The sequence below is a fragment of the Rhinatrema bivittatum genome, chromosome 5 (assembly GCF_901001135.1).
Source record: "Rhinatrema bivittatum chromosome 5, aRhiBiv1.1, whole genome shotgun sequence".
In the NCBI taxonomy this organism is placed as follows: domain Eukaryota; kingdom Metazoa; phylum Chordata; class Amphibia; order Gymnophiona; family Rhinatrematidae; genus Rhinatrema; species Rhinatrema bivittatum.
The window spans coordinates 289898692-289913622 of record NC_042619.1 but is presented as its reverse complement, the minus strand read 5'-3'; the positions used below and the strand labels follow the sequence as shown (position 1 = coordinate 289913622).

Here is a 14931-nt window from a genome sequence, read left to right as displayed (position 1 = left end):
CTTCAGGAAACACTGGAACAGCATGAGGGTAGGTGTGGATGTGAGTGCAGGTAAGCATGGTCTGTATACAGGAACTGAGTGCAGGTATGGGTGGAATCAGGACAGCGTGCAGGTAAGCGTGAGACTGAATGTAGGTAAGTGTGAGCTGGATTAGAGAACCAGGGAGAGCAGGACAGATACTGACTGGATTAGACAAACCAAGACAAGACTACATTGAGCAGGAACCACAAAGGCCGAAGGCAGCGAGGCAAGGAAGCAGGGGGAAGGAGGACAGCAGCAGGAAGGGATTCAGGAACAGAGAACAACGAAGCAGGCAAGGCAGAAGGCTACAGGACAAGAAGAGCAGAGGCCCAAGGCCACGGAGCAAGAAAGGTAAGCGAGAAGCCCGGAGGCGCACAAGATAAGTAACAGGAGGCTAAAGCAGGGAGCCCAAGGGAACTCGATGCTGAAGCACCGAGGCATGGGCTAGACGGGGTTAAGTAGTGAGTTCAGGACATGGAGCAGACTGGGCCAGCCAGGGGAGCTTGCTCATGAGGGGCCTCTGTTGGTTAGGAGGCTGCACAGCAGTCATAGTGGTAACATTTCCACAATTTTTCTCAGCACTGGTCAGGCTCACCGGTCTACAGTTTCCTGGATCACCCATGGATCCCTTTTTAAATATAGGGATTACACTGGCCATCTTCCAATCTTCAGGTACATTATATGATTTTAATGATAGGTTACAAATTAATTGAAATAGGTCTTAAATTTCATTTTTTAGTTTTTTCAGAACCCTGGGTGTATACCATCTGGTCCAGGTCATTTACTACTCTTCAGTTTGTCAGTCAGGCCTACCACATCTTCCAGGTTCACCATGATTTGGTTCAGTTCATCTGAATCATCATCCATGAAAACCTTCTCTAGAATGGGTATTTCTCCAAAATCTTCTTCAGTAAACACCAAAGCAAAGAAATTGTTTAATCTTTCCAAGAAGGCCTTATCTTCTCTTAGTGCCCCATTAAACCCTTGATTGTCCAATGATTCAACTGACTTCCTCGCAGGCTTTATGCTTCAGATATATTTTAAAAAGTTTTTAATGTGAGTTTTTGCCTCTACGGCCAACTTCTTTTCAAATTCTCTCTTAGCCTGTTTTACATTTAACTTGCCAGTGCTTATGCTTTATCCTATTTTCTTCTGATGGATCCTTCTTCCAATTTTTGAATGAAGATCTTTTCCCTAAAATAGCCTCTTTCACCTCACCTTTTAACCATGCCGGTAATCATTTTGCCTTCCTTCCACCTTTCTTAATGCATGGAATACATCAGATCTGTGCTTCTAGGATGGTATTTTTTAACAATGTCTACTAAGCCTGTTGCAAACCTTTTACCTTTGTAGCTGCACCTTTCAGTTTAGCGCTAGAGCTGTGGATTTACTTACTGTCCCCCTTCCAGTCATTAATTCAAATTTGATCATATTATGATCACTATTGCCAAACGGCCCCACCAGCTTTACCTCTCTCATCAAATCCTGCGCTCCACTGAGAATTAGATTTAAAATTGCTCCCTTTCTTGTTGCTTGTTGAACCTATTGCTCCATAAAACTGTCATTTATTCCATCCAGGAACGTTATCTCTCTAGCATGTCCTGATGTTACATTTACAGTGAACTACAGTTGAAATCTCCCATTATTACTGCACTACCAGTTTGGTTAGCTTCCCTAATTTCTCTTAGCATTTCACTGTCCATCTCACCATCTTGGTCAGGTGGAAGGTAGTATACTCCTATCACTATAGTCTTCCCCGACACACAAGGGATTTCTACTAGGGATGTGAATCGTTTTTTGACGATTTAAAATATCGTCCGATATATTTAAAATCGTCAAAAATCGTTAGGGCCACGATACAATACCAATTCCCCCGATTTATCGTCAAAAAATCGTAAATCGGGGGAAGGGGGAGGGCAGGAAAACCGGCACACTAAAACACCCTAAAACCCACCCCCGACCCTTTAAATTAAATCCCCCACCCTCCCGAACCCCCCCCCCAAATGCCTTAACTTACCTGGGGGTCCAGCGGCACACTAAAACACGGCACACTAAAACCCCCTAAAACCCACCCCGACCCTTTAAATTAAATCCCCCCCCCGAACCCCCCCCCCCAAATGCCTTAAATTACCTGGGGGTCCGTAGCGGCGGTCCATAGCTTAAATTACCTCCGTAGTGGCAGTCCGTAGCTAAATCGGGGGAAGGGGAGAGCAGGAAAACCGGCACACTAAATTGTGTAGTCTTCAGCCGGCGCCATTTTGCAAAATGGCGGCGGCCATAGACCAAAACGATTCGACGAAGGAGGTCGTTCCGGACCCCCGCTGGACTTTTGGCAAGTCTTGTGGGGGTCAGGAGGCCCCCCCAAGCTGGCCAAAAGTTCCTGGGGGTCCAGCGGGGGTCAAGGAGCGATTTCCTGCCGCGAATCGTTTTCCGTACGGAAAATGGCGCCGGCAGGAGATCGACTGCAGGAGGTCGTTCAGCGGGGGTCAGGAACCCTCGCTGAACGACCTCCTGCAGTCGATCTCCTGCCGGCGCCATTTTCCGTACGGAAAAAGATTCGCGGCAGGAAATCGCTCCTTGACCCCCGCTGGACCCCCAGGAACTTTTGGCCAGCTTGGGGGGGCCTCCTGACCCCCACAAGACTTGCCAAAAGTCCAGCGGGGGTCCGGAACGACCTCCTTCGTCGAATCGTTTTGGTCTATGGCCGCCGCCATTTTGCAGCGGCCATTTTGCAAAATGGCGCCGGCTGAAGACTACACGATTTAGTGTGCCGGTTTTCCTGCTCTCCCCCTTCCCCCGATTTAGCTACGGACCGCCGCTACGGAGGTAATTTAAGCTATGGACCGCCGCTACGGACCCCCAGGTAATTTAAGGCATTTGGGGGGGGATTTAATTTAAAGGGTCGGGGTGGGTTTTAGGGGGTTTTAGTTGCCGTGTTTTAGTGTGCCGCTGGACCCCCAGGTAATTTAAGGCATTTGGGGGGGGGGTTCGGGAGGGTGGGGGATTTAATTTAAAGGGTCGGGGGTGGGTTTTAGGGGGTTTTAGTGTGCCGGCTCACGATTTTAACGATTTTCACGATACTTTACACACCCAAACGGCAACAATACGATTCCCTCCCCCTCCTAGCCGAAATCGATCGTTAAGACGATCGAGGACACGATTCACATCTCTAATTTCTACCCATAAAGATTCAATTGTGCATTTAGTCTCATGCAGGATCTTTATCTTGCTGGACTCTATGCCATCCCAAACATAAAGCGGCACCCCACCACCAAGATGCTCCTCTCTGTCATTGCAATATAATTTGTACTCCGGTATAGCACTAACGCATTGGTTATCTTCCTTCCACCATGTCTTTGAGATGTCAATTATGTGTATGTCATCATTCACTGATATACACTCTAATTATCCCATCTTATTTCTTAGACTTCTGGCATTAGCATACAAACATTTCAAAGTTTGTTTTTTGTTTGTATTTACATACCGCTTTTCAGTTGACAAGGATAAATTGGAATCTTTTAGCTCAGGTGAGTTTTTAATTGTATACACTTGGACTATTTTTCTTATTATTGGAACCTCTCTGTTGGGATGCCCTAACTCTAATGCATCATTAGTATCCTTTGAAGATACCTCCCTCCGAACCATGCGCTGTTGAGCGACTGTCGGCTTTCCCCTTTGTTCTAGTTTAAAAGCTGCTCTATCTCCTTTTTAAAAGTTAGCATCAGGAGTCTGGTTCCACCCTGGTTAAGGTGGAGCCCATTCCTTTGAAAAGACTCCCCCTTCCCCAAAATCTATGTATTTATTTTATTTATTTAAAAATGTTTATATACCGCTTTTACGTCGGTCAAACTGTTTACAATTAAATAATATACATAATTAAAATAACATTAAATTAGTACATTATAAAAATATGTAAACATAGAAATGACCAAAGGTTCACCAGTTCCTTACAAAACTGAATCCCTCTTCCTTGCACCATCGTCTCATCCACACATTGAGACTCCGGAGCTCTGCCTGTTTCTGGTGACCTGCGCATGGAACAGGGAGCATTTCAGAGAATGCTACCCTGGAGCTTCTGGATTTCAGCTTTCTACCTAAGAGCCTAAATTTTTCTTCCAGAACTTCCCTCCCATATTTTCCTATGTCGTTGGTGCTCACATTTACCACAACAGCCTCCCCAGCACTGTCTAAAATCCTATCTAGATGACACGTGAGGTCCGCCACCTTCACACCAGGTAGACATGTTACCAGACAATCCTCATGCCCACCAGCCACCCAGCTTTCTACATTCCTAATAATTTATGACGGCTGACCTAACCCTTCCCTCCTGGGAAGTAGCCATGGGAGACACATCCTCTGTGTGAGAGAACAATGCACCATCCGGAGAGCAGGTCCTTGCTACAGGATCATTTCTTTCTGCACCAGGTTGATGCTCTCCGACCTTCTTCCTCCAAGGCCATACCAGGGCTGCCAGACTGGAGTTGGGACTTGGCTACTATGTCTCTGAAGGTCTCATCTATATACCTCTCTGTCTGCCTCAGCTCCTCCAGGTCTGCCACTCTAGCCTCCAGAGATCGGACTGGTTCTCTGAGAGACAGGAACTCTTTGCATTGGATGCACATGTACAACTGCTCACTGGTGGGTAAAAAATCATACATGTGACACTCGGTGCAAAAGACTGGAAGGCCCCCTTCTTACTACTGGACTGCTGCCTTCATCTTAAATTTGTTCAGTTCCTAGTTAAGTTTTAGGTTGCTATGGGAGAAGGAATGCATACAATTACGGACCTTTAAATGTATTAGGGCCTCATTTTCCAATATCGCATTGGTAACGCATTAGGGGGCATTACCAATGCAAATGAGGCTTCTTTCGTGCAGTGGGGAAACATCACGTGCGGCGATGTTTTCGCCATGCGCAAAAACATTAGCGCAATTCATGATGTTTTCCCAGTGTGCGATGATTCTTTGCACTTGATTCATCACGGAGAGATGCTAGGTGGAGAGAACGTTGCCCAAATCTCCTCTTGGAGTGAGTTTCCTCACTCCGACGGCCAGCAAATCTTCACTAGAGACCACTGTTCTTTCCGTAGGTCTCATGTGGAATGCGAAAGTGGCCCCCAACCCCCGACGCTGATACCTAATCCCCACCCCGAGTTAGCTCTCTCTTTCTCTCTCTCTCTCTCTCTCTCTCTCTCTCTCTGGTTTGGGGAATTTCTGAGTTTAAGTTAAAAGGCTGATTTAATTAAAAAAATTTAAAGTATGAAAGTGATACCTGCCTATAAATTAAAGGATGAGCTAGGGGTGGGAGGTTGGGAAATACAAACACCTAAACTTCTGTTTGTTGCCTGCCTTTCTGACTACCTATTTAAAACAAAACACATGAACACACTAAATAATATGCCCCAATAGTTTACTTCTCCCCAATACTTTTAAGTTTTAAAAATTTCCTAGCAGTACTTACTGATTCTTTCCAGCCACCAGCAAGGTGAACCTCTCCTCTCAGTGCTCCCACTGGAAAGGCTAGAGTCAGTGATTGTCTATATCTCCCACCTGGAAATATTTACTCGGTATCCCACATATGGTGTCAGGTCAGAGATTTTTCCCTACGTAAGGCACAGTCTCCAAAAGTAAAGAGAAAAATGTTGTTGTGTTGGGGCCTGCCAAACAAACAGTTTGAAAGCAAAGCAGTAGTGCTACTTGGGCATAGAGCACTGAAGAAGTAAAGCAGTGTGGCTCAAAGAAGAGCAAACATGAAAAAAAGGTTTTTTTTTTCTTTAAAGCAGAGAGTGGGAGATTAAGTAAGATACAAGTAAGGATATGAGCTCAGCTTGTTGTGAGTCAGGGGAATTAATTAAGTATTATTAGTAAGTTAGTGCTGGAAAAGCAGGGGGGTTATTTCTTTTTTTTACCTTTCACAGAATAAAAAGGAGAAGGAAACAGTTGTACAGAGAGACTGTGTTTGGATGGGGTGAGGTCTCTGAAAAGAGAAGTTAAGCTGCCAGAGTGCTGAAACAAGGCGTGGCATTCCAGAAGCAAGTATGAATGAACAAGCATTTCTTGCACTGGGGCAAAGCCTCCTGGAAAGACAGAGGCAAGTGCAAAACTATGTTAGGAGAAGCCAGATTGCCTGGACATCTTCTTTGAAAGAATGCAAAGCAAAAGCACTGCTCTTAAGTGCCAATATATCAAAAGTACAGTCAGAACTTGGTGCAATGCAGGTGAACACAGTTACAGAGGATTATAAAAGCAGCAATAATGCTGAAGATGGTAAAAAGCTTGTGGGTGGTGTGACAAAAAACCTGACATGGAACCAGGGAGTACACCACTGGAACAGGTGGCAGAAGAGAAGCCTGACTTACAAAAAGAAAAGAAGAGTTGGCTGATGATACAGGCTGTGAGTGTGACTGAGCCATATGGGTGGGACCCTGCTGGGAAGGGAATAAGTATGTGAGCTTAGCTGGGATCAGGAGGCCCTCATGTCTCCAGGAGCAGAAGTTCCTATCCTTCTCTGGGGAGGGTATTATTTGTACATTGGCCTGGAGTAAGGCAGTCTACTATTGTGTATAAGCTGGATGTGTTAAATAAAGCTGAAAGTATATGAAGAAAGGCTGGAATTAGTGAGTGTTTGTGTCTCCAGCATGGGAAGATTTACTCAGTATCCCAAAAGCTGGCAGCAGCACAAAATGCACCCCCTAATCCATAATAGTGTAAAATATCCCCTGGGGGGTCCTGCCCAACCCCATCGCTGCCTGTCAAGGCAGCCCGTAGGAAAAAAGAAAAAAAGGCTCCAGGTGCCATGTGGTGATGCCCCCACCCCCTTCCCAAATCCCACCAGTTCAAACACCCTCAGGTTCTCCCTCTCTCATAGCATCCAACCCCCTGCCCACTTACATTAGATGATAAGTGGCCCTCAACCTCCCCTTAGATGTCTAATGGGCCCCCTCCCTGGTGTCTAATGAGCTCCCCCCCTCCCCTGTGCCTCCTTACGTTTACAAAGTACCCTGGTGGTCCAGAGACAGCCTGGAGCACCCCCTAGGCCTCAGGCTGGTCAACGCCATATTTCAAAGGCTGAACCTAGCCAGAAAAACAAGCTGAATGTTGACCTATAGAACATTATATTTTTTGTGAAAATGCAGATGACACAGGCTGGTCCTCATTTAAGTTTTTTCACCAAATGAATTTGAAACCAGTTTATAACTGAAAACTATACTGTCTTAAAATATTTTAGAATATATTTACAACTGGTTTGGTATTTCAATGTGGGGACAAAAGAATTGAGGCCTATCTCTTCTACACAATCTTATCACTCAAAACATCATCAATTGACTTGGCTCAAAAACAATATGAGACATTTTTATATCTAGACATTTACACGGAAACCTCATAATAAATGAAGCTCCCAGCTGAAGGCTTCATCAGCAAGAATTGTATTTTTTTCTGCATAATTTGGCTACAAGAGGAAAAATCCTAACCTTCATCTTTAAAACTGGTTCTTCCGATGCTTGCAAAACACCTTAAGCAACTAATCTCTATCTAGTTCTAATGCCATTGAAACAATTAAGGTCACTAGCACTGAAGTTTATTATCTGATGTATCCTAAAAGGCTGTAAGTTAAGGCTGTCATCAAAAACTGGAGACAGCTCAGCCCGAGTTTCCTCTGTTTCTTTCTTTTTATAAAACAGAAGATAATATACCCTTGAAATGGGAAACCTTGAGGACCTCCATAAAATACTGCTTAAACATTTCTAAAGTGGAAAGCTTGTATTTTAGGAAAATATTTGAAGTGCTAATTGCAATGTTTAATCAATTTATCTTTACAGAGTGCAAGAAAATATTGTCCTCAGCAATGGCATCCATTACTACCCCAATTTTTCTGTTTTAGTTTCAACTACTTCTGGTTATGCCTCTCTCCTGTAATTAAACTTGATGTTGATTTACTTTGCTTTACAAATATTGAGTATTAATAGCTATTAAGAAAATGTATGCTGTCAGGACTGACAGCATAAAACCCAAGATCACCTTCCAGGTCTCTTCTAAGTGAACTCAGAGGGTTCTTCAAGCTGGAAGTCTCTCTGTACCGACCCTGCCTTCGAGAGTGCCCAGGGGTACCTGGTGATCTGAGGTAATCCCTCTGGAAGATGATCCTGCTCACTCCTGCCTCTGCGACCACTTTCAACTCAATATGTGCTTATCCGAGCCATCGAGTCAGGATCGGGGTTATCATCCATCCACATCACAAGTGAGATAATCCTCCACCCAGTCCATCAGAGGTCCTCACAATTCAGTTCTGAGCATGAGCAACACGCTTTGGTCTCAGGGAGGCAAAGACAAAATTTCACCTCCTGAATTTCCCAATATCCACTCCTCAGGATACAACAAAGACATCATCTTGACCAACCGCTGAAGAAGGCACAGGGACCACAGGGTATGTTCTAGCTCTTCTCTTGTTCCCACCCATTGAGTATGCCAAAAAATAAAAGTAAATCCCTGTTGGGGCTCAAAAACGAAAATGGTCAAACAGGTGATCTAGTGGATCTAGCTCAGAGGCTAGGGCTGGACAGGGAAAGTTCCACCAAACCTCCTTCTCTCCTGTGATCCCTCTAACTACTCCCCAACTTCTTACACAATTGACAGCAGCCTCTGTTGAACCCATGTCTTAGGAAAAGGAAGATCTCACTCCAAAGGCTATCTTCAAACAAAACATTTTATTTTGCCACTCTGGAGATACCAGCAGTCAGGTTAAACTCACAAAAAGAATCACTGATTTCTCAGGGTACATAGGTTTCTCACAACATAAGTAGCAGCAACGACAACAACCGAAAAACCACACTTCCTCCAAGAATCCTTTTCAGAATATTAGCTCCTTTCTTTCCTTCCCCTTCTGCGTAGGATCCAACTGTTAGTCCATCCTTCTCAAAAGAGATAGTATTCAGTACTCCCAAATCTCCTTCCATCTTCTTCCCTGGTCAGAGGCTGGACTATCATACACTTGGAAGCCCATGGTTCCTCCCAGGTTGCCAGTGGCACTGCCCAGGAGTCCATTCTACATCTCCTGGAGCCATGGGCCTGCAGGAGTGCAGCCAGGGGCTGCAAAGAAGGATAGAGACGCCCCCACCCTGACTTCCCTTTAGCTTGAAGGACCAACTTCTAGGCACATTTCTGCCCTAAGCAGTAATCAACACCTCGTATTGCCCACATTCACACTCCCTTCTAGAGGTCCTCCCACAAAAAGTCACTTAAAGAAATATACCATTCCCTTAATACACCTCTGTCATAATGCCACTCATTCCCAAAAGTAGAGGCCACAGACAAGCCCCTTGGAACTTCTCCAAAGGCTGATTTCAATTGACCAGGCCCTGGTTTAGGCCCCCTGACTGCCACATTAAGAAGGAAACATAAAGGAAAACCCTCAGCAAAGGAGACATGCTTCACTGCACGCCGCCTCCTTAAAGGCTTCATCTTGGAACACCTGCTGTCTCTCCAACTGAATACATTTCTTGATTGTCCTTCAGGTTTACATTCCCTTCACCAGGTCAAAAAAAAAGCACCCAAATTTTGTTTTGACCTAGTAAAACTCACAAAAACAGGTCAAGAAATGAATTTTGTTCATAAAAAAAAAGTATCAGGTTATATATTTCATGCTTATGGAAGACTGATTTCCTAATTAGTTTGATCAGAAAACAATCAGTTTGAAAGCTTTGAGATGTTTAAATTCAGATACCACAGAGAGTTAATTGTAGCATTTTACAGTATGTAAACATGATATTTTAACTTTTATTTTTCTCTGTACAGTACTGACTGTGCATTTAGGTGTGGATACAGAATTGCAAATCACAAACCATACATACAGATTTCTAAAATTCTTACATCAAACTGCTACATCACAGGTGACTGTGATAATAATGGCAAACATTATATGGCATGGGTGCCATTTGGTAATAAAGCATATTACATTTGCCACCTTGTTTACCAGCCTTAATAGGATCCCATTATTTTAAGGAGTGAACTTCCTGAGTGCCAGGAAAATTACAGGGGCACTCTAGGTAGATGTGTTCCCCATCCCTTCATCCTACACACGATCAAAAGCAACAATACCTTGAGTAAACTGACTCCCTGCTGGGCGTTTGTCGTAGTGAAGTGTTCGTCATCATCAAAGTGGATGTCTCCATGCTGCCATGCATGGGCTACCTCTTGGCCTTCTCCATCAAAAACTTGGGAACACCCAAAATGACGACCTGCTTTCGAACAAGAAATACACTCAGAAGTTCGAGAGATGCAAGAAATAGATTCGCCTTATAAACAGGACTACTGGTTTGTCTGCTATCATGGTTATCTCTCAGTCTGAGTACAGTAATGTGCACTCTGATGTTAATAATATAGTGAACAGGTGGCACCAAGTGGCAAGGGAGAAGCTAAGCTAATTACAGCAACTATTGTAGAGTTAAGCTTTTTAAAAATATTCTCTGTGGACTTCCTTTTAAATTATTTTCTAGCTTTTTGATATAAACATGTTTTTGGATAATCCCTCTTCAGAAGTGATTGAACACTGGTGGGGAAAATATTGCAACATCACAATATCGGATATCATAACGATAAGTCACTGGTGTAAATTTTGTCACTGCAAATTAATTTTAAATTAATGTTTGAAACTACCATAGTTAGCTAATGACTTATTTTACTTTTATTTTTACCACTGACCTGCCTGCCACAGGTCCAGGTTGGCAAAGTCCATTATTTATATCATCAATGTGCTATACCTGTGCCAAAGCCAAGCTTGATATCAGCATCTAACAGAGAATCTCTGGATCCTTCTTCAAAGTCTATGGGAGCCACTTCACTCCACAGCCGGAAGGCCAGCCTGAGCGTTACCCTCTGCTCTTCCTTCGTCAGGTGGGAACTGTACCCCTCCTGCATCAGGATCCACTTCAGCCTCTTCTTGGCAAGAGCCATCCCTAAAACACTCCCAGAAGCCAACTCTGTTTGCCTGGCTCTCTTGTACCTGCTGAACAGGGCCAATAAGTGCCTCTTCTTTCTGGCGTTCGGAGATAAAGCACGCTTTAATCTTCCTGTCTTGTCGGCTTGTCCTGAGTCCGTTTCATTAATTGTGTTAATGTTAAGATCTGATGCGGTGCGGTAAAGTCCGGGTGATGGATCAGACCCATGGGCAGTTTGATCAGGAGTCCCAGGCTTTGGCTTATTCCTATTCTGTGGAGGAAGTCTATCTAGTTCCTCTGCGGTGGTCAGAACGTTAGCTTCTTGGAATAGATTTGGAGATTTAATATACTCAGGAGGGCTGCTAGGTTGGTCCAGGCCAAGGGTTTTTAACAGAATATCTTCTTGTACACGATCTATCATGTCTTGGGGAGTAGAATCCTTGCTACTGAAAGCAGGTGCACTTTGAGGAGAAGGATTTTCCCATTCAACAGGCTCTGTCCATCCATACTTATAAAGGAATCCCTGAAAATTGAAACAGAGGTGTGAAACAAATCGATTGCAGAATGGGCTTGGTGAAAACTGGAAATATGAAGCGTTTGATAAACGGATGAAAGAACCTGGGGTGGGTGATTTATCTGTGATCTGGATCGGAAGCCTGCCCTGGTCTATGTCCTATAGCACACTGGATTTCATCAGAATTAAGTTCACATCGTTTTTTTCCCACAGATTTGACTTGACACACTTTAATTTTGAGAGCAAAAAGGCCACAAAAATGAAATTTTGTATATATTTTTATGGGACAGGAATGGATCAAATATGAATCTTTCAACTGGCTCTGCCACTAACATAACAATGTTTTGAGATCTCATGAATAAATATTGCTATCAACAGATTGTATGACAGTGGCCCATTGACTTGGCAACTGGTCTTCAGGTACTGAATTTTCTATTTTGATGATTCTGGCTGGAGATATAGAACAAGACTGACTATGTTCTTGCCAAGGTCTCAAGGCAGATAATTCTAAGTTATGTAATTTAAACATTAAGAGGACAATTTTCAGAAGCATTTACCTGGATTTCCTACCATTGTGGAAAACTATCCTCGTCACAGCAGGTAAAAGTGTCGTGAGCTTTCATAGCGTGCAGCCGTGCATACTTTTAGCTGAACTAAAAAGGTGCAAAACCAGGGGTGAGGGGTGGGAAGGAGGTGTTTTGGTCACAGGAGAAATTTTTTAAATTATTGGATTTTTGAAACTACTGTACATGTGCTGTTTTTACCCCCTAATGGCCACCCGCAACCTTAGCAGATACAAATATCTGCAGCCACTTTCTGCACACGTACCTTACATGCAATTTCTGTGAAATTACCCAGGTAGGTTCCTTTGGGACATTAGCTCCAAGATCTGCATATGTGCACATAGGTATGTGATACTGTGCAACAATGTGAGCTACTGAAAATGATTTCTCTTCCAATCCTTCCTCCTCCCCCCAGTTGTGTTTAGAGCACTGAACCAGACGATCACAATCTGGTTTAATTCCCATATTTACTACTCGCTGTCTGACCCTGAACGTGGCTCTCAGCCTCCCCATGTTCCAACTTGATTACTGACATAGCTTGTCACATAACTTATCTTGCACAGTAGGATGCTGATGATGTTGCAAGCATAATAAATATTCTTTACACTCAGTCGCATTAGGCATCGGGAAGAGTAAAGCAAGGTTTTTAAATAAATAAATAAATAAATAAATAAATAAATAAATAAAATCTATGGATATTGCCACAGTACAATGTTTGTGAAATGAAGGAAATGGCAGATATCCTCGGGGGGGGGGGGGGGGTTGTCTCTAGTATTATAATAGGAAGGAAATTGGGCAGACTGGATGGGCTATAAAGTCCTTAGCTGCAGTGTCCATGTTTGGGATTTTTGGAACTTCCCTATTATTTTCTGCCCCAGCTACCCAGGAGGATTATCTTGATAGTCCCCACCAACACTCCCTCTAAGGCACATGGGAGCCCGCCCACACCTTTCTCCTTGCCACACATACTCGGGTCATGCTATGGTTTAAACGTGGTGGGGCTGGCGGCTCCTGCAGGCTATGGGGGCCCCAACAGGGTTCAGACTGAATGATGACTGGAGCAAGTAGGGTGGGGGAAAAAAGGTGTCAGTGGCCTCCTGTGCAACTTAGAGGGAGCATTAGTTCCTCCTCCCCTCGCTGACTGAGTGCTGGTGGGAAATCTCTTAGGAGACCCACATCGTGCCCATCTCACCGACCCCCGACAGAGGAGACTCAAACGTGGTGCTGGTCAAAAGTCTCCCTCGGAGAAAAAGACGGGCTCAGATCATACCCCCAAATCAGCAAGGAATTAAGAGCTGTGCATGGAACAACTTTTCATTTTGTTTTCCATTTAGTTCATTTGGTTTCTATTTTGTTCATTTCATTTTTTTTCCAGCACACAGAAAAATGACGGGAACAACAAAAAAACATATTTCATTTTGGGGTTGTTTTTTTTTCCATTTCAAATGGGAAAGACACAAAATGATTTAATAAATATCGTTTAAAAATAAAAGCACATCCCTACAGGAACCGTGAAATCAGGCACCAGAAAAAGGCTGTTAATAACGTCCATTTACCTACAAAGTCCCGATGATTAAATCATAATCGTTGGCAGGGAAAGTGAATAAATTCATCTCCTTTGGACTCATTTGAGTTTACTGTGCAGGGTGATTTATTTCAAGAAAAATAAGAGAAGCAAGGGGAAGACATCCTGTGCTGTTATGAAGAATCTTAATCAAGGGTTTACTTCAGATTTAAGGTTGTAACTGATAATCCCCCAATGCACAATAAATAAATAAAGGAGGTGTTGGATAAGTGCTGGAAGACCACTACCACCACCCCTGGTACTCTCTTACCTCCTCCGTGCCATTCCTGTGCCTTTTTTCATGATCCATAACTGCACAAATGTATGAATTTGATTCAACTGGATAAGATACCCAGCAACAGTACCTTGTCTAATTTGTTTTCATACCCTCAAAGAACCCCTAATTAGCTGAAAAATCGCTAAATTTCCAATATATATATATATATACATCTAAAAACAGAAGCCCTAAATCTGAATAGTTTATCACCATTAAAAGATATAAAAGTTCAGTGCTACATAGTATTTGCCTCATAGTTTATTAACCCTTTGGAGGCTGCCAGCAGAGACCCCAGTTTCACTTGCTTTGGTGGGGCAGGCCTTACCTGGGGGGACCCTGAAGCGGTATGATGAAAAGTCCCTGCACGGGAACGATCCCTGGTACGAACCGTTTTCTCCTCACCGCTGACAGCCTGCAGCGCCAAGAGAGTGAGGCAGCGCAAAGCACAACCTCCACGCTCGCCACTCCTCATGTTGCCCTCTATGGACGCTTCTCTCCGGGAGGCACCGTGAGCTCCGGGAAGTCTCCCACCTTTGCAGAAGCCTCCCCAGCTGCTGCTCTGTTTGCCAGAGCACCTGGCTTGATCCGTCATGAAACCGATAACTACAGCCCCCCCCCCCCCCACACACACACACACACACTTTCCCCCACTTTGGGACAGCTACCTGGACTGCCACTCATGCTATATCAGTTTTCATAGAAACTGCTTTTTTTTTTTTTCCTGTAGCAGTGATCAAAGGGAGAGATTAAATCAGAGAACTTAGATGCACATTTATTACTTTTCCTTGTTGAAGTTCACAGTGGATCCAGAGCCAGCAAAAGGCTCCAACTAATGGGCTTCGGATGCTGCAGAACAACTGAGCCTGCAATGTGGATGCTTAGGATGACCAGAAAAGCTCCATTGTTTTCTGGGAGAAGCTGATCCAATCCAGTCTTTACCATATAGCACGCCTGGAGATGTAGTACTGGGGGTTTTGGGGGTTTTTTTTGGCTAATCAGGAGTACATGTCTGTGGATGCCATATGATAAAACCAGAGCTGGACTGGCCTGTCCTGAATA

The 14931-nt window shown here is 43.9% G+C and overlaps 1 protein-coding gene across 1 annotated transcript in view; it reads right to left on the bottom strand.

The window, feature by feature from the left end:
• The window catches only part of LOC115092437 (matrix metalloproteinase-21-like), a 28726-nt gene extending 17351 nt beyond the window's left edge, over positions 1–11375 (bottom strand). Inside the window, exons 1-2 of the mRNA XM_029603270.1 lie at positions 10778–11375; positions 10116–10255 (exon numbers count right to left, since the gene is read on the bottom strand). Of these exons, the coding sequence (XP_029459130.1) occupies positions 10116–10255; positions 10778–11375 (738 nt within the window). The remainder of the gene's footprint in view (positions 1–10115; positions 10256–10777) is intronic.
• Between the last annotated feature and the right edge of the window lie 3556 nt (positions 11376–14931).